A 20,036-nucleotide genomic window follows, 5' to 3' on the forward strand; every position below is an offset into this window, starting at 1 on the left:
AACAGTAAGTTAGCTAGATTTTCTACCAGGTTTTAAAACCAACAAAAATTATTCACAAAATAACACAATGAAACAAAGAACCCTAACAGAACTCAGTCTGTCCACACTAGAATTAATTATGCTGTTCTGAATATACACAACATTTCCAATAAGCAAACCCCCTCTAAACAGTATTAAAAACAAAGGGACGGATGCTTACAGGTTGAAATTAGGGCAGAAGGAGAGAGAGCCTGTTCACACATAGCTCACTGTTGAACTCTCAACTAGTTCTGGACTAAACTGCTCAGCTAGAGAGCTGACCACTCTCCTCTCGTTATACAGGTCACTTCTAGAATATGATCACTTTTGGCCTGAAGTCTCATCTGTTTACATATAAACAAAAAGGCTTCTCAATACCCTTTTAAGCTCTGTACCAAACCAGTCTACTTAGAACCAGGAGTTGGTGTATGACCACTCGGGGGCGGGGAACCAAGGACACTATCCTTGAGAAAAGGAACAGCTTTTAGGAAAAATGACCAGCTTTGTGACAGTAAGGACTGAGATATTGTTGAGTGTTGTAGGTTATCTTAACTAACTCGCTCACTAATTCAATAATACATTCATTCGTAACTCTTTACTGAACCATTATTTACAATAACATGGTCTCTTTCTTAAAACCGCCATTTTGTAGTATCCAAATTTCAATTCTATCTCTGCATTTCCACACCTTACCAGCCCCTGCTACAAGTAGTGTTTATGTCAGCATACAGAACAATGCCATCCTCCTCTCTCCACAAAACAGTGTTAAATATCTTTTAAATGGGCCATTATCCCTTTAAGAAACTAACTGACAAAACAGCACTTGTTTGAAATTGCACAAATGAAAACTCATACTGGCAAATAATAAATCTTACAACACAGCTGCAATAATCAGTTTAATATCCTTTATTCTTTCACTATGATTTCTAACTTGGAGAAAAAGCCTAGTATTTTTACCAATGTTTCATTTTTTTAAAAGACAAAACTAACACCTCTATGTAATCACACCAGGCAGACATCCCAGCAATTAACAATTTTAAACCCATCTCCTGTCTCCCTGGACAGCAGCCCTTCAAACCTTTGTGTATCATAGATGAAAAATGCACCACTATAATAATGACATGTAAGGACTGTGTATCTTGTAAGAGCTGTATTTTGGGATTCTGTTGCTACCTTGAACTTGTGCTGTGATTGCTGACTAAAGAGGTTAGTTTTGCCACTCATTGATTTCGGTCGTTATTTGAACATGATCCCACAGGACAGAGGATTGACTGTTTAACAGGAAGTAGGAGAAAGTGAGGACTGCAGATGCTGGAGAGTCGGAATCAAAGTGTAGCACTGGAACAGCAGATTAGACAGCAGCCGATGAGCAGGTGAGTCAACATTTCAGGCAGAAACACTTCAGGAATGTGGGGGGTGTGGAGCTCAGATAAATAGGGCGGTGGGGCTGGGGTGTAAGGTAACTGAGAAAGCCATAGGTGGATGCAGGTGAGGGTAATAGTGATAGGTCGGTGGGGAGGGTGGAGCAGATGGGTGGGAAGGAAGATGAGCAAGTCAAAATGGTGGTGTCGAGTTGGTGTCTATGGTGACTTGGCCGAAGGTTTGAAGATAAGATTGCCAGTTCTCGTGACAAAAGGAAGTAAATTTGTGAACAGGAGGTAAAGAGGCTACAATCCCTTCCAGAGGATAAAGAATGTGAGTAAAGATATGGTTCAAGAAATACAATATAGGGAAATGTGAAGTCCAATTTAAGATTTTTAAAACATTTCATCGACGTGATTGCAGAACTCCGATCTAGGTGTCCTGGTTCATAAATAGCAAAAAAAAACTAGTATGCAGATACAATAAGTAATGAGGAATGTAAATTTTATGGAGGCAACTTGAATATAAAAGTAGGACACTTATGTTTCAGTTTTACAGAACTGAGACCACAGCATTGGTCTTTCATGCAAAGACGGATGTAAATGCAGCAGAGGCCTTCAGAGAAGGCTAACTGATGAATGTTTTTGGAGTGGGTATTGTTCTTTGTGAGGAAAGGTTGAACAGACTAGGTTTGTATCTCCTGGAGTTTAGAGGAATAAGAGATGGCTTGATTGAAACTCAAGATCCTGAGAGGTTTTTGATAGGATAGATGTGGAAATTATGTTTGCTTTTATAGGGGAATCCAGACCAAGGTGTCACTGTTGGAAAAAGATGGGGCTGCTTAATTAGAGTTAAGATGAGGTGAAGTTATCTCTGACAGGGTCATTGAGCCTTTGGAACTGTTCCTGAAAAGGGATGCAAGCAGAGTCTTACAGCAGAACTGGATCAATTATTGGTAAGCAAAGGAGTAGAAGATCATTATGGGAGAATGGATTCAAGGTTACAGTCCAATCTGCCATGTTCTTAAATGGTGAAGTTAGCTTTAGGGACTGAATGGTCAACTCATTATATGTTCATTTCTTCCTGCACCCAAACCTGAGCTTGTGTCCTCTAGTCATTATTTAATTAGTCTTCCCTGTGTTCTCCTTGGAGCAAAGGACATCAGTTTTTTTTCTGCCATAAGACATGGGCGGCATGGTGGCACAGTGGTCAGCACTGCTGCCTCACAGCGCCTGTAGACCCGGGTTCAATTCCCGACTCAGGCGACTGACTGTGTGGAGTTTGCACGTTCTCCCCGTGTCTGCGTGGGTTTCCTCCGGGTGCTTCGGTTTCCTCCCACAGTTACAAAGATGTGTGGGTCAGGTGAATTGGCCAAGCTAAATTGCCCGTATTGTTAGGTAAGGGGTAAATGTAGGGGTATGGGTGGGTTGCGCTTCGGCGGGTCGGTGTGGACTTGTTGGGCCGAAGGGCCTGTTTCCACACTAAGTCTAATCTAATCTAATCTAATCTAATGATCAGACGATGGGCCGAATGGCCTACTTCAGCTCCTGTCTAATGGCAGGAAAAAAACTGATGTCCTTTGCTCCGAGGAGAACACGGAAGGTTTTATAGGTTAGTATGTAGACAAGGAAAAATGTTCCAGTTAGCTGATGGAATAATGAAATAAAGGCAGCAGCTTATAACAACAGCTAGGAGAAAATAACTGACGCAATTCCATTTTTATTTTCTTTATAGAGAAAGATAGCTACGTTCACGCTCATACATGCTTCCATGCAAAGGCTTCTCAATGACTCGTTCACATCACAACTGGTTCCTCAGTAGCTAGACAATCATAATTCTCACCAAGATGATGATGATCTTTGGTTTGTGCAGATGTGACTAGTCATAAATGTCATTTCACACTCTTCAAAAATTCTGTTGTCAGGTCATGTACAAACAGCCCTCCACCCAGTACTTGAAGAAAGCAGCAGAACAAACAGGACTTAAGCTGCAGCAATGCATTCCACAGTTTCAATCATGTATATCCTCTCAAGGTATATAACTAGCAAATAACACACCATACTGCCTGTATTGATTCATCCTTCCTCTAATTGCTTTATTGGTTCCAGTAATGTGAAGAATAATAGTGAATGGATGAAATAACAGAATAATCGTGCATTCAGTTTTAAACTTATCAACAAGTGACTCATAGAATCCCTAACTATGGACACAGGCCATTTGGCCATCGAGTCTGCACCAACTCTCCAAAGAGTATCCCACCCAGATCTCTCTCCTCCCCGACATGGCCGATCCATGTAACCTATACATCCCTGAACAACTTAGCGTAGCCACTCCACCCATGTAGACAGATACCCAAGGGTCGGCTTGAACCTGGATCCCTGGTATTGAGAGTCAGTGGTGCTAACCACTGAGCTATTGTGCTGATGGATTATGATAATTAACTGTGAGGATGATAGTGTGGAACTCCAAAAGAACATTGACGAGTTGATGGAGAGGGCTGATGAGATGTGATGGAGAGAAGTGTGAGATAATGCATTTTGGTTGGAAGAATATTGAAAAACCATGTAAAGGCTACAATTTTAAATGGGGTGCAGGAGCAGAAGGAACTGGATATACATGTGCCCAGATCATCAAATGTGGCAAAACATGGAGAGCACTTGTGATAAAGCAAACTGTGTTCTCAGCCTATTTAATAAGGGCATAGAGTACAAGAGCAAAGAGATAGTTGAACTTGAACAAGATGACTGTTAGACCTCATGGAGTTCTAAGAATAGTTGTGGGTATCCCATCATGGGAAAGATGTTATGCATTGGAGAAAGTACAGAAGTGATTTACTAGGATGCTTCCAGAAATGAGAAACTTCAATTTTGATGATAGACTGAAGAAATTGGGACTGTTTTCCTTGGAGAGAAGACGGGGGAGGAGATTTGATAGAGATTTCAAAATTGAGCAGGCTGGATAGAGTAGATAAGGAGAAGCTGTTCCTGCTCATGAAAGAAAAAGGAACACTAGGGCATAGATTTGATCTAAAGTGCAAATTAAGCAGAGTGATTAAAGAGAAAACTTTTTCACACTGAATAATTAGGGTATGGAAATGTGGTGGAGGCACGTTCAACTGATAGAAATGGTGTGCAGGAATATGGAGAAAAGGCATGAAATCAACACTAGATAATAAAGTCAGTGCAGGAATGATGGGCAATAGCCTCTTTAATCTCACAAAATCATCATGGGGCATAATGCTTCTCTTACTGTGTTGAATATAGGCTTCAAAGTGTTGAAGAGTCAATAATAATCCCAAAGAATTTTTTTCTGCAGTAGAGTACTTTCTCTGATATGGGTTTAATTTGTTAGAGAAATAGCGCTATTGCCACTCTTGATATGTATACAAAATTGTTTCCAGTTTCTCAAATGCTACTTGGCATTCCACTGACTACACCATCTTTGCTTGTTTCCTGAACAAAATTGTTAAATTTATTGCTATTGAGCTGAAATTATGCCCAGTAACATCCACACGTTCCTAAAAACTTTCTGCTTTCTTGTTTAGTTTTAGGATTTGCTAATGGTGAACTGTGCAGAAGTGGGTACTGCAAATGCTAGAGTTTAGAGTCAAGATTAGAGTGGTGCTAGAAAAGCATAGCAGGTCAGGCAGCACCCGAGGAGCAGGAAAATTGACGTTTCGGGCAAAAGCCCTTCATCAGAAAAGGGATTTTGCCCAAAATGTTGATTGTCCTGTTCCTCAGATGTTGCCTGACCTGCTGTGCTTTTCCAGCACCACTCTAATCTTGACTCTAATGGTGAACTGCAGCTGCTTTGACTAGGTTCAATCAAATAATTCTCCAGCAAGTATTGAGTCTTTGTTTCCACATAAGTTTGTTTTTCTGGGCTTAACTAAGCCAGGATGGTGAATGGCTTGAAAAATAACATGCAAGTAGTGGTGTTCCCATGTAATTGCTGCCCTTGTCCTTTGAGCTGGAAGTGGTCATGGGTTTGGAAGGTGCTGTATGAAGATCTTTGGTGAGTTTCTGCAGTGCATCTTGTAGAGCATTGGTGGTGGAGGGAGTGGTTGCTTGTGGATATGGTGCCATCAAGTGAGGTGCTTTGTCCTGGATGTTGTCGAGCGTCTTGAGTGTTGTTGGAGATGCAGCCATCCAGACACGTGGAGTATTCCATCCCCGTCCTTCCTTGTGTCTTGTGGATAGGTTCTGGGGAGTCAGGAGGTGAGTTAATTGCTATTGTATTCCTAGCCTCTGACCTGCTCTTGTAACTACTGTGTTTATGTGGCAAGTCCAGTTGAGCTTCTGGTCACTGGTAATCCCAAGGCTGTTGATAGTAGGGGAATTCAGTGATAGTAACACCATTGAATGTCAAGGGGCAGTAGTTAGATTGTCTCATGTCGGAGATAGCTGAAAATGTGTTGCTGGTTAAAGCACAGCAGGTTAGGCAGCATCCAAGGAACAGGAAATTCGACGTTTCGGGCCAGAGCCCTTCATTACTGATGAAGGGCTCTGGCCCGAAACGTCAAATTTCCTGTTCTTTGGATGCTGCCTAACCTGCTGTGCTTTAACCAGCAACACATTTTCAGCTCTGATCTCCAGCATCTGCAGACCTCACTTTTTACTCATGTTGGAGATAGTCATAGCCTGACATTTGTGTGCACAAATATTACTTGTCATTTATCAGTCCAAGCCTGGATATTGTCCAGATCTTATTGCACATGAACATGGACTGCTGTAGTATATGAGGAGTCACAAATGGTGCTGAACATTGTGCAATCATCAGTGAAAATCCCCACTTCTGACCTTATGGTGGAGGAAAGGTTATTGATGAATGAGCAGAAGATGGTTGGACCTAGGACACTACCCTAAGGAACTCTCATTTTCCTTCCTTTAAATCTGAGAACATAATGCTCAACTGCCTGGGCATTTCTATGTTGCCTAATCAAATTGTAGGAAGTTCACTTGGATAACTGTCTACCTCTCCTTTAACCTCACTCCATTTTTCTTTATTTGTTAGTGTGTGTATCACTGGCTAGGCTAGAATTCATTGTCCATCCCTAATTGATCAGAGGGCAGCTAAGAGACGACCACATTGCTGTCAGTCTTGTCTCTGTTATCCTCCACCATTCTTACCACCCGCTCCTCTTTATCCTCTTTTTGATGATACCATTTCAACATGTTTGTGACACAAACTGATTCTTATTCCTACAATCAGGAGTAGCTATTAGATCGGTCAGTCACCTTACACACTTTCCATATCTTGTCACGGTCACTGAACTTGACTTTCAGAGGTTCATCTTGCAAAGGCAACAAAACCAGTACTTCATCAGCCACTTGAAATGTTCTAGTTAAGAATTTTTATCTGTGCAATCTTTTTATTTTCATTTGTGAAGCCTTCAGATGCTCTCCTGTGCTACTTAACATGCTCCTATGAATCTTTCTGGAAATATGGAATCTAATGTTGAGGATTTGATTTTTTGTTTCAAGTATTTCTCCCTAATCCATTTTAATTGACTTTCATGATCATAAATCAACTCAAATAGTGTATACCCGGTGGATTCATTTGGGGAATTTCTGGTAACAAACAGTAAGAAATCCAATCCTTGGCCCCAATCCATGACAGTATGATTTACTTATGGTTTTGGGAGTCTAATAGTGCCTCTTCAAAAATGCCATGTTTGCACATGATAAGCAATTGACTTAAATTGTTTTATTCACAAACTGGTGATGATTTTAAGTACCATTCATGACTGCAAATATGGTACCAGACATGAAAAACATAAGTGTTTCTGATGGCAGAATAATTAAAATGGGTATGACTAAGATTTTTTTTAATCAAAGTCTAAATAAATCCCTTTCCAAGGATGGTCAGTTGAAGAGTCTGCAGAATGCAAGCACACCACAGTTAACTGAGAAAGTGTAGCTGTTTTGAATATAAATATATTTTAATAGCATCAGCTGTTCAAGCCATCTCTCCAGGCTTTGGCTGTGTGTGGTATATCCGTGCAATTACACTTGGTACCTCAGCACTTCTGTCCATAAGTCTGTGGACAGAATGGCAGCCACAAGACGCCAGCAAACTATCTGCACCTGGTTTAAATTTGAAGGTTGTTTTACATGATGTCAGAATACTATTGTCAGCAACCTAAAGGTCACAGCAGCATTCATTGTAAGAAAGGAGGCTTTCCATTTCTAGAATTCTTCTAGCTTTAGTGTAGTGGAGCTGTAAAATCAAAAAATATGATTAATAGTTTCAGTGCTTCAGATCTTTAAAAAAAAATCCTTTTGTAAACCCTGCCTAGATGACACTGATGGGCTCTGACACACATTAACCATTTCAGTGATGTATCATGCAGCATTCTTAATCGAAGTCGGATGCAAAAAAGTGATCCTCCTAAAATTCAAATATTGGAATAATTATGATTTGCTAAATTACAGATGTGTGCAATAGTCATGCTTTATTAAATAAGACAGCTTATGTTGAGGTTGCAATTACAACTTGCAATGTATCTTGACAGTCGAGATGAAACCATACAAATTTGAGATTGTACTCAGATTTAAGACTGACAAAGCTAATACAACAATAGATTGCTTTGCATTTACTCCAGTGATCAATTGGATTTTGTTTGGTGAAACAGATCCCTTAAGTGTAACCATTCATAGAGATAGATCCAATTCACATATTATAGCTGTGTTTTTAAAATTAAGTAAATACCATAATTCCATCTTCTCATTTGCTCTCAGTAGATAAATTGAAATTTTGTTTAACAAAATAATTCCCTTTCTAGCCAGTAGAGAAAAAGATGGGGGGGGGGTCACCAAATAGAGTCACAGAGTCATAAACATTAACAATTCTATTACATGGTTCAATTATTTAATACTCATATTTTGAAACATATTATATTTTGATTTGTTTCAAGATTTTGTAAATGAGGACGAAAATAAAACGCCAAAGGCTACTGAGTAAAATGAAAGACATTTCAACTGCCCAGTGATTGCTGCTGATAGAGAATTTCTCAGTTTGGTTTATGTCCAAGGCACAAAAACTACAATAGGAAATGTAATTTTATATTTTTCATGTTTCATATGTATTTGCCCAAGTAATATTCATCTGGAGCTTTAAGTTAAGTTTGGTTGACTACTGATGCACTGTTTAATGTGATGTTTTGATCAGATAGTCTCTAACATGTTTAATTGTAAGCTGCTGTAGCTAGTCAAACTCCCCCTGTCACAGTTTGACCAAATGTGAAACCTGAAACTGAGACATCCACCCCTGGGAGCAGTGAACTTGGTGAGTAAAAGGAATGCAGAGAACTGCTATAAAACATTTCACCCTACTGGGGATATATCCGAATTAATCTTAACAATTTATAAGAAGGGAATACTATAAAATATTTATGCAAGAACCTTAAAAAAAAGTTTGTTTGCGTCAGACCTATTAATAGAGTTTTATAACTATCATTGGAAAAGCGGATACTACTCAAATCCGTTTAAACTATTTTAATTGAAATATAATGCAAGATAAATTTCTTAGTATATTAATGGAGTATATTAATACTATTTAACTTCCTGGTTAGTAGAAATGGCATAACAATGACATCAGTGTCTGCCTGTATACCTGCATGGCGTGGTATTGTTGCATACGATAGAAATGCACATTTGAGCTGCAACAGTGTTTCAAACTGTGCAATGTCAGTTTCTCATCCAGAAGAATTGGTGGCCCGTACCAGTATTTAAACTGATTTTTGATCGCATTCAAGTGGTAACTTAGTCAAAAACAATCATTTGAATCAGGTATTTGTGACCCTGGAGTGTGAATTACGTCAGAAGGAGTTTGCTTCTAGTGTATAATGTATATTGTCACAAGCCAGTACCATTCAGCTAGTTGCTAATATAAGAAGTAGCATGACAACATAGAATAATGTGTGAATTGAGGCTGATACTGAGAAAATACTAAATAACTTACTAACTCTTAGATCTCCAGTGATATTGCTCCGAGGCTGATTCTGTATTCCACCTCCATTTCCTTTGACATAATCACTGAATTTTTTTTCTGCTATTGACAGCTAAGTAAGCAAGAACCCCATTTATTTCCCACCTTTAGTTGTCCTGGAGAAGGTGGAAACGATGCTGAAGAGGCCATCCGTAGAGCTTTGACCCTGAGATGATAAAAGAATGGAAATATATATAGTGTGTTACTTGGAGGTCAGGTGCTCCCATATACCAGCTGTCTTTGTCTTTCTAGCTGGTGGAGGCCTCAGGATTGGGTGATGCTGTCAAGAGATTTTGGTGGACTCCTAACACCAGGACAATGGTGGATGGTATGAGTGTTTAACAGAGTCAACTTGGTGTAAATCAAATGGATTCTTTGTCTTGTTATGTCAGGTTTCTTGTCAAGTTGTTGGAGCTACATTAATCGATAATGCTTCTGGCTTTCCCTTTAAGATGCTTAGCAGACATGCTTGGTAAGGCAAGTGGTGAGTTGCATAGCAATAGAAGCAGGAGTAGGCCATTTGGCCAATGATCTCAGCCATTCATTAAGATCATGGCTGATCTATCCATCAGCTCCTCATACTGCATTATCCCCCATAACCCTTAATTCCCCTACCGTGCAAAAACCATCCAACTGTGTCTCGAATAGATTTAACGAAGCTGCCTCTATTGCTTCCTTGGTTAGATACAAAAAAAACTGCATATGCTAGATTTCAAGGTAGACCAGCAGGAGGCTGGAAGAACACAGCAAGACACGATTGTCACCACCCCCCCCCCCCTCCCAAATATGTTGAGTTTCCCTCTCATCCCAGCATGCTGCCTCCAGTCGCCAGAATTGAGTCCCCACGTTGTCTGTCACAGAAGTGGCCCAGGATATACCCCTTGACTTTCACTGAGCTATGACCCATCCCCTCTGAATAACTTGGGTGGACTGCCCTGAAAGCTGAGTGAGCAGACCCCGACTGATCTGTGTACAACTCCCCGAATGATTCACCATAACTCCCCAGGCTGGCTGTATTGAACCTGCAGGACTGACTGTAATCGACTCCCCAAACTGTAATGATACAGACTCCCAATCACTGATCATTCCTAGCAACATCCCGCTAATGTTTTTTGTTCTGTGCAGATCTGTGAGATCCGAGCATTGCAACAACTTCCAGAACCAGAATTCAATGCTCCAAACAGTGTCTGCCCACCAATCTATACCTGTGGATCCTCAAAACAGTCACACAAACTAGAGGGAACATTGGCCCCAAGTAGCTGACAGACCATGTCCAAGTCCCTGGACTGATATGTGATGCAGCCTTTGGCTGACTATTCAAGGACTCCTTGACCTAAGACTGTAAAGACCATATCTTTCTATGTTTCTATACTTTTAGATTGTGAATTGAAGTGGGATCAGAACTGTTTTGGAAATCAAGGATTGTTGTAGTTTTTAAAAGCAAATTACCTGGCCCTCATTGAGAACACTTTTAACACTGCTATTTGTTCAGGTGAAAGTGGAAACTTGAACAACTTCAACAAACAGAATTTGCTGGAAAAGCTCAGCAAATCTGTCAGCATCTTTGGAGAAAAAGCACAGTTGATGTTTCAGGTCTAGCGACCCTTCTTCAGAAGAGGATAGTGGAAGCTTAGTTTGCAGGTGAGCTGGAGCCAAGGGGGTGTGTACAAGTGGAACTTGGGCTGAGAACAAGCTGATTAGTCTGCAGACTATTAGTGGACTAGTGACCAGTTATTGATGACAAAGGTCTTCTGCCTGTCAACAGCTGTGGGATTAACTTCTAGATAACTAAACAGTTTGTGGTTATGAATCTTTTATTCGTAGTCATCAGACCTGTGGAGGGAAAGAGCTGTTTTGCTCTCCAATAAAAAATACATCTGAAAGTCTGAAAATAGCCAGTTTATTTACCCTTTCCAAACGTTGTAAGCTGTGACTTTTAATCGATAAGTCAAAAACCTTTTGAGTGGGAACCAGTCACCATTTGCATCTTGCAAACAGATGAAGATACATGGAGAAGGAAGACCAAGAAACAGTATTCTGATCATCATAAGGGATCCACTCAGCGCACTCTGTGAACATACAAACAGCTTTCCCTCCACCAAATAATATTAATTTCTGTTCCTGTCTGTATCTGTCTGCATTTCTGTGTAGAAGAGAGGTTTATAAGGGATTTTGAGTTTTAATGAGGAGAGTTATGTCAATAGATCATAATTGTTAATCTGTAGCTGGAATCTATTTTTTGCAACAAGAAAATCTTGGTAAGTACAGAAACTTGGTCCATGCTTCCCATCAACCTGGGTCTGAAAGTCCGATACATTAAGGAATTCTAGATAATTTTTCCCATCTTCAACTTCTGTGATAATGGGCAGAATAGCTTGGCTTGATTTCCAGCATGAAACTCCATTGACTTGCTTGAGGATTACTTCCCTGGACTTTGAGACATGGCCATTTAGTTGATGAAAATGCAGTGTGTTTGCCATATACACTGCTGGCTCATGGTGCAGGTCTGATGTCAAATAGGGCCAAACTGCAACATGTCCATCTCCTCGACTAGTGAGAATATTACTTGCCACTTATTGGCCAAAGCCTGAAAGTTATGCAGATTTTGCTATATTTGTTTACAGCCTGTTTCAATATCACTGAAACTCGAGGCAAATTCTGTCCTTGGAAATGATAATGTGATAGTTGGTATAAAAATGACCAATTCTGTTCCTCAAAGCCTGTAAATATGTCTTTGAATACCATGGATATAGCTGAAGAAGTCGTAACACTTGTGTTTATAGAAAAATCAACTTGCACGTCTTGAGTGAAGTGGTGTCTGTTTACAAATGGATGAGGATTTTGTTTGTGTTCCAAGGTCAAGAATGTAGCAGCAAATTGCAATGTTCTGGGATTAAGAAGATTTCTGTCAACTCCATGACAGTTCAAATGAGTTTATGTTGTTGGATGATGGTGTTATTATGAAGACAAATAATGAGAAGGGCAATTTTATTGCACCTGTCAAAAAATGATTGTGATATCAATTTTACATAATGATATAGAATGCACAATAAAAAGGGTTCGGATTTTCCATTTCATGTCTACACAGATTTCAAGTAAAATTAAAAGTTTTTTAACTAAGCAGCATTGTTGTTTATTTTAAAATGTATTTGGTGTATACAGCATTTATTTTGCACTCTTAAATAAAAATGCTGAGGGTAAATCAAAGATGTGAACAATACATTAAGAAAAGACAAGAGGCAGATATTTGGAATGTCTGCACAGCTAAATATTTTTTTTTAAGAAACCCTACAGTTTGGAAACAGGCCATTTGACCCAACAAGGAGATGGTGAGGACTGCAAATGCTGGAGATCAGAGTCGAGAGTGGGGTTCTGGAAAAGCGCAGCAGGTCAGACAGCATCCGAGGAGCAGGAGAATCGATCTTTCGGGGAGGGCCCTTCATTCGGCCCAACAAGTCTACACCAAACCTCCAAAGAGAATCCCACCCAAACTCAACCTAACTGACGCATCCCTGGACATTGTGGGCAATTCAGTGTAGTCAATCCACCAAACCTGCACATCTTTGGACGGTAGGAGAACTAGCTATGTGGATACAGAACTGCCTTGAAGGTAGAAGACAGAGCGTGTGGTGGAGGCTTGCTTTTCAGACTGGAGGCTTGTGACCAGTGATGTTCCACAAGGATGGGTGTTGGGTCCACTGCTTTTAGTTGTTTATATAAATGATTTGGATGTGAACATAGGAGGTATGGTTAGTAAAATTGGAGGTTACCTCAGAGTATAATGGGACCTTGATCAGATGGGCCAATTGACTGAAGAGTGGTAGATGGAGTTTAATTTAGATAAATGTGATGTGCTGCATTTTCGAAAGGCTGATCAGGGCAGGACTTGTACACTAAGAGAAAGTGAGGACTACAGATACTGGAGATCAAAGAGTGTGGTGCTGGCAAAGCACCAAGGAGCAGGAGCATCGATGTTTCAGGCATAAGCATTGTACACTCAATTGTAAGGTCCTGGGGAGAGTTGCTGAACAAAGAGACCTTGGAGTGCAGGTTCATAGTTTCTTGAAAATGGAGCTGCAGGTTAATGAAGAAGGCGTTTTGGTATGCTTGCCTTTATTGGTCAGTGCATTGAGTATAGGAGTTGGGAGATCATGTTGCAACTGTATAGGTTAGGCCACTATTGGAATACTGCATGCAATTCTGACCTCCCCTGTTATGGGAAGGATGTTGTGAAACTTGAAAGGGTTCAGAAAAGATTTACAAGGAAGTTGCCAGGTTGGAGGATCTGAGCTAGAGCGAGATGTTGAATAGGCTGGGGCTGTTTTCCCTGGATCGTTGATCTTATAGAGGTTTATAAAATCATGAGGGGCATGCGTAGGGTAAATAGCCGTGGACCTTTTCCCCAGGTTGGGGGAATCCAAAACTAGATGGCATAGTTGGTGAGAGGGGCAAGATTCAAAAGAGACCCAAGGGTAGTGTGTATATGGAATGAACTGCCAGAGGAAGCAGCATTTAAAAGACATCTGGATAGATATACGAATACGAAGAAGTTAGAGAGATGTGGGCCAAATGCTGTCAAATGGGACTAGATTTATTTAGCATATCTGGTCAGCATGGACAAGTTGGACGAAAGTGTCTGTTTTCCTGCTGTATATCTCTATGACTCTAAGTGTATTTTATATGTGCAGTGTCTCATTTCACTATCCAGTAACCAAAAAAGTAAAACTCTCAACAATGAAAAATAAACTTTTCACATTTTGCCAACAAATACATAAAACAATTACATTAGGCACAGGAATGAGTATTGGGATTACATATCAAATGAATGTATCGATTACTCATCATTAATTTACTGATCTGAAATACAATTCACCTTATCAGGATTCCCAATTAGCCATGGCAATGTTGAAACGTTTAAACTCAACTTTAAGGAAAATGAGTTCAAGATAAAATTTATTTAAATGTTGAGACAAATTTCAAATATAAGAATATTGAGCAAAATTATAATATTAAATATGACTATTGAGCCTTTCATAAAAAGGCTCCTGAAAACCCACCTCTTCAACATATTTCCTGAAGTGGTTATGTGTCAAATTTTGTTCGCTAATAATCCTGTAACTGCATTGGGACATTTTACAACATTAAAGATATTATGCAAAAAGTTTTTTTCAGACACCTTCCTCCAGAGAATCCAAAGTATCTGTTTGTTATCTTTTCTTGACATACTGCTCATGTTTCAGATTTACTCCCTACATTTTTAGATAAGACTGCTTAAAATGATAAATAGCAGCTTCCACTTTCCACCCCTTTGCCTCATCCAGTGAACACAAATTTCAGGACCTGTCTCAGTATTTCCAGAATGCCACCTCAAAGCTATTCCCATTCCACAGACCCAGTCCCTCTCAGATCTCTCATGCTCTTTGACTCTCCCAAAAAGTACTTCTCTCTAAGAGACCCCCCATTACACTAACATTATACACATGGCTGCCCCATTGCAACTAAATCCATGATCATACCAGTTTTATACAACTTTACTCTCAATAAAGTCAATTACTGACCATGAGCAATGCTCTAGCAAAATTGCTTGTGTGTCTAATACACTCCCAGTCTGGTTTTAGATCATCTCAATGATATGTGAATGCAAACCCATTAATAATTCATCCCTTTATCATTCACTGGCTACCTCTTGAATGATACATGCAAAGTATTTTGTTCCTTCACTTCTAGCATTAACATCAGCTGGATTTCAAACATAGAGTTGGTTATAGTGATACGGATGCATGTAGAAAGCTGGCTAGAGGTGAAATTGTACTGTGGATGTTTATTATCAGAGTTATGAACTCCATTTAAAAAATTCCTGTTCTAACCTAACATCAAAACACGAGTGTCAAATGGAGAACATATATTATGTTGTGTTCTGAACGTACACAGAGAGCCTGTGGAATAGCCTCTCTCATTTGCTTATTTAGTTGTCAGGTTTATTATCCAGTTCAGATTCATTTACAATTATGATAAGATAAACTTTTCTATTTACCCTTTATAAGATTAAATTGATACCAAGTTTGTTGGATCGACTTATATCCTTGAACTCTGGCTGTAGCTTTATAAAAATTTACGTAATGAACTGTTTGTTGAGTTAGGTCTCATGGCCAGTACATTAATTCATCTTTAAGAGACATTCTCACAATATTATCAGTACATAATAGCGTGTAACCTGAGTGCATAAAGATCTCTTACTCCATCTTACCTTGGGTTATTTGAAGCCTGACACTGCAGTGGAAGCATACTGTTTTGTTAAACCATTAGCTTAGTGTTAGCCCAGGCACTTACGTGTGCATGGAATGTGATGTTCATATATAAAGTTTAGTTGCAATAAATGTCTATTAGATTGTTCAACACCACAATATCCCAGTTTTTTAACATTGTGAAAAACAATATAATAGTACCACATCAGGTAAAATGAGGTGTGTTTGAATATCGTGTCAAAAGTGAAACAAGGTTTTTGTAGATCTTAGGAAGTTTTTAAGTAAATTCTGGAGAATTGCAAAGTTATCAGATTCTTTTCCTTTTGTAAAATGTTTTAATTTTTCTGTACTTCTAATTGACTAAAACATTATTTCTGCTGGTTTTAGAGCAGCTGATGGCACTAATTTTCTTTGGCTAGCTGACAACATCTTTTGAAGTTTGGACAGAGCTCCATAGAAGTACGCCAGTGTTTGCAGGAGTTCCCAGGAGTATGCCAATATTTGCAGGAGGCCCCAGCACCGTCTATGAATATTTGCAGAGGATCACCCACCACCCACCTGTGAAAAAAATGAAAATTACTGTGATAGAGGTTGCATTATTAAATGAGATTTTATATAAATATGATTAAAACTAAGCTATTTCATGGAACATTTTAACTAGAATAACACTGCAGAGTTGGAAGATGCATTCACATTTGATGTCAAAATTGCTTTTGGAATTGTTTAACACATGAAATTATGGGTTTGAATAAATCCAGAAATGCAACACAGCTGTTGGTTTGTGACAGCAACAGTTTGTACTTTGTATAGCACCTTTAACATTGCAAAATATCCCAAGGAGCTTGTGGTGAAAGCAAGAGGTCAGCTTCTTACTGAAACTAGTTTTGCCACAGTATTATAAAAAGCAGCATTGAATAATGTATCATTGCATTCTGGAAGTGGAAAATGATCTGTGGAATTCAGTTAGGAAATATACTGAACTACTTTTCATGCGCTGTATCTGCTGGCACCTCTAGAGAATCTCAGATTGATCCTTTTAACATAATGTGGCACATAACATAAAAGCCACATATGCCCATCTCCACCCAACTCCGCCCCCACTTTCAACACTGGTTTAACTCGACTGAAATTTGCAATTAGACGTTCTTCTCTTCAGAAAATATTAGTTGAGTTTGGAACTCAGCTCTTTGCTATCCGTTACATCTTATAAGTCAAAATATTTGAAGAGGGAATTGATTTCTGATGTAGCAGAGAGTGAGTCTGCAGTTTTTATTGTCAACAGTTTATAATCCCAGTTTAGGCAGCACATGGGAAAATTAAAGTTCATACTTATGGACAGTGAGGGGGGATATTAGAGTGCATTAGGACAGACTGAGGCTGAATTGCTTCCAATTGAGGATGTCCAATTAGTATCAAACTTTCCAAAGGTCAAGCATATTTGCTTACTTTTAGTTTCAATGATTTCAAGCCCCATTTAGTTTGGATTATTTGTATTTTGTTTGCCTCTGTGTGCTTGTGTATGAGACAAAACACCCACCCTGTTCAAACACCATTTCTCAACCTGTGGCAGATTGTGCAGATCCAGCATTGGACTGTTTGGTCACTTCATGGCCCAAAGCTTTGTGAAGGGAAGAAAGTCATCAAAGGTGTTCATCATCTGCCCGAGAGAGATCTGTATGTGTGTTTGGATGTAATCATACTTGGTATGCATACAGTATGATATAGAGTCATAGAGATGCAGAGCACGGAAACTGACCATTCAGTCCAACTTGTCCATGTTGACCAGATATCCCAACCCAATCTAATCTCACCTGGCAGAACCTGGCCCATATCCCTCCAACCCTTCCTATTCATATACCCATCCAAATGCCTTTTAAATGTTGCAATCGTACCAACCTCCACCACTTCCTCTGGCAGCTCATTCCATACACGTACCACCATCTGCGTGAAAAAGTTACATCTTACACCTCTCACCATAAATCTATGTCCTTTAGTTCTGGACTCTCCCACCCCAGGGAAAAGACTTTGTCTATTTATCCTATCCATGCCCCTCATGATTTTGTAAATCTCTATAAGGTCACCCCTCAGTTTCCAACACTCCAGGGAAAACAGCCCCAGTATATTCCCGATAGCTCAAATTCTCCAACTCTGGCAACATCCTTGTAAATCTTTTCTGAACCCTGTCAAGTTTCACACATCTTTCCGATAGGAAGGAGACCAGAATTGTGAGCAATATTTCAACAGTGACCTAACCAATCTGCAACATGACCTTCCAACTTCTGTACTCAATACTCTGACCAATAAAGGAAAGCATACCAATCACTTTCGTCACAATCCTATTTACCTGTGACTCCACTTTCAAGGAGCTATGAACCTGAACTCCAAGGTCTTTTTGTTCAGCAACACTCCCTAGAACCTGACCATTAAGTGTATAAGTCCTGCTTAGATTTGCTTTCCCAAAATGTGGCACCTCACATTTATCTGAATTAAACTCCATCTGCCACTTCTCAGCCCATTGGCCCATCTGATCAAGATCCTGTTATAATCTGAGGTAACCTTCTTTGCTGTCCACTATACCTCCGATATTGGTGTCATCAGCAAACGTAATAATTAAACCTCTTAAGCTCACACCCAAATCGTTTATATAAATGAAGAAAAGTAGTGGACCCAGTACCAATCCTTGTGGCATTCTACTGGTAACAGACCTCCAGTCTGAAAAACAACCCTCCTCCACCACCCTCTGCCTTCTACCTTTGAGCCAGTTCTGTATCCAAATGGCTAGTTCTCCCTGTATTCTGTGAGATCTACCCTTGCTAACCAGTCTCCCATTTGGAACCGTATCTAACGCCTTAATGAAGTCCACATAGATCACATCTATTGCTCTGCCCTCATCAATCCTCTTTGTTACATCTTCAAAAAACTCAAGGTTATGAGACATGATTTCCCACCCACAAAGCCATGTTGACAATCCCTAATCAGTCCTTGCCTTTCCAAATACATGTACATCCTGTCCCTCAGGATTCCCTCCAACAAATTGCCCACCATCGATGTCAGACTCACTGGTCTATAGTTCCCTGGCTTGTCCTTACCACCTTTCTTAAACAGTGGCACCACGTTAGCCAACCTCCAGTCTTCCGGCACCTCACTTGTGACTATTGATGATACAAATATTCCAGCTCAGGGCACAGCAATCACTTCCCTAGCTTCCCACTGAATTCGGGAGTACACCTGATTAGGTCCTGGGGATTTATCCACTCTTATGCATTTCAAGACATCCAGCACTTCCTCCTCTGTAATTTGGACATTTTTAAAGATGTTACCATCTATTTGCCTACATTCTGTATCTTCCTTTTCCACAGTAAATACTGATGCAAAATACTTGTTTAGTATCTCCCCTATCTCCTGCGGCTTCACACCAAGTCAGCCTTGCTGATCTTTGAGGGGGCCCTATTCTCTCCCTAGTTACCCTTTTGTCCTTAATATATTTGTAGAATCTCTTTGGATTCTCCTTAATCCTATTTGCCAAAGCTATCGCATGTCCCCTTTTTGCCGTCTTGATTTCCCTCTTATGTATACTCCGACTGCCTTTACACTTTTTGAAGGATTAAAACTGTACTTCTAAACAACTCTAAAACAACATTTTCCAAACTGACAACCCTGCCTTTGTGCAACCAAACCAGTTTCTGAAGCTAATATCCCAAAATGTTTTTCTCTCTCTACATTTTCAAAATAAGTTTCCTAATTAGTGTCCACACCATATCCTATTTGCCACATTCCAATGCATACAGAAACCAATTTAAATTCCCATCATTTTGAACCAACTTGAATAAATTTATGCTGGACTTCACATTATGTCAATACGTGTGTTCTTAACTTGCACAACCATACGAAAGATAATTTATTTATTAAATTGATCAAACGAGATTTGCATCCTCAAAACACTTGTGGAGTCTTTAGCAACCTCATCAAACAATTTTTTTATATGGAAGATGGAATTGAAACAACTAACCAAAATAATTATGAATTTGGAAATCAGTTACTCACAAGAAGATTCAAAGTTCCAAAACAATGCAACAGCATATAAAATAGTAATTGTTGCTCCTGGAATTGAAAGAAATCACCTCTAACACCTAAAATACCCCAAAAAAGGAGCAGCTGTTACAGCCAGAATTTTTTCCCGTCCTCCATCTTGGATTACCCAAGATTGCGTTCAATCTACATGTAAACATGGCGCTTCCCTTTGCTGAGAGACAAAAGGTAACTCACTCCCAATTACACATTAATCAAGAAGAATGGATAAAATTAATATCTTGCTAAGAGTACTTTTATACAATTTACATATCAGTTTCAGTGTTAGAGAGTCAATAATTGGATAGCCTGGATCTATATTATGAAACAAAAAATGGGAAATTTAAAAAAATT

At 39.5% G+C, this 20,036-nt stretch overlaps 1 protein-coding gene across 6 annotated transcripts in view; it reads left to right on the forward strand.

The window, feature by feature from the left end:
• Positions 1-16,256, forward strand: part of slc38a6 (solute carrier family 38 member 6) — a 77,000-nt gene extending 60,744 nt beyond the window's left edge. For 2 of the 6 annotated variants that reach the window (XR_009644938.1, XR_009644941.1), the window contains 3 exons: positions 1,277-1,391; positions 12,653-12,939; positions 16,007-16,031. Coding sequence is in view for 1 of the 6 variants with exons in the window: in XM_060828533.1 (XP_060684516.1) it covers positions 16,007-16,033 (27 nt within the window). In the remaining 5 variants the exon portion in view is untranslated. Of the gene's footprint in view, positions 1-1,276; positions 1,392-12,652; positions 12,940-16,001 lie in introns of all 6 variants that reach the window. The other 4 variants (XM_060828533.1, XM_060828538.1, XR_009644939.1 and 1 more) reach the window with 3 other exon arrangements.
• Positions 16,257-20,036: the final 3,780 nt, after the last annotated feature.

Source organism: Hemiscyllium ocellatum, chromosome 8 (genome assembly GCF_020745735.1).
Source record: "Hemiscyllium ocellatum isolate sHemOce1 chromosome 8, sHemOce1.pat.X.cur, whole genome shotgun sequence".
Taxonomy (NCBI): Eukaryota; Metazoa; Chordata; class Chondrichthyes; order Orectolobiformes; family Hemiscylliidae; genus Hemiscyllium; species Hemiscyllium ocellatum.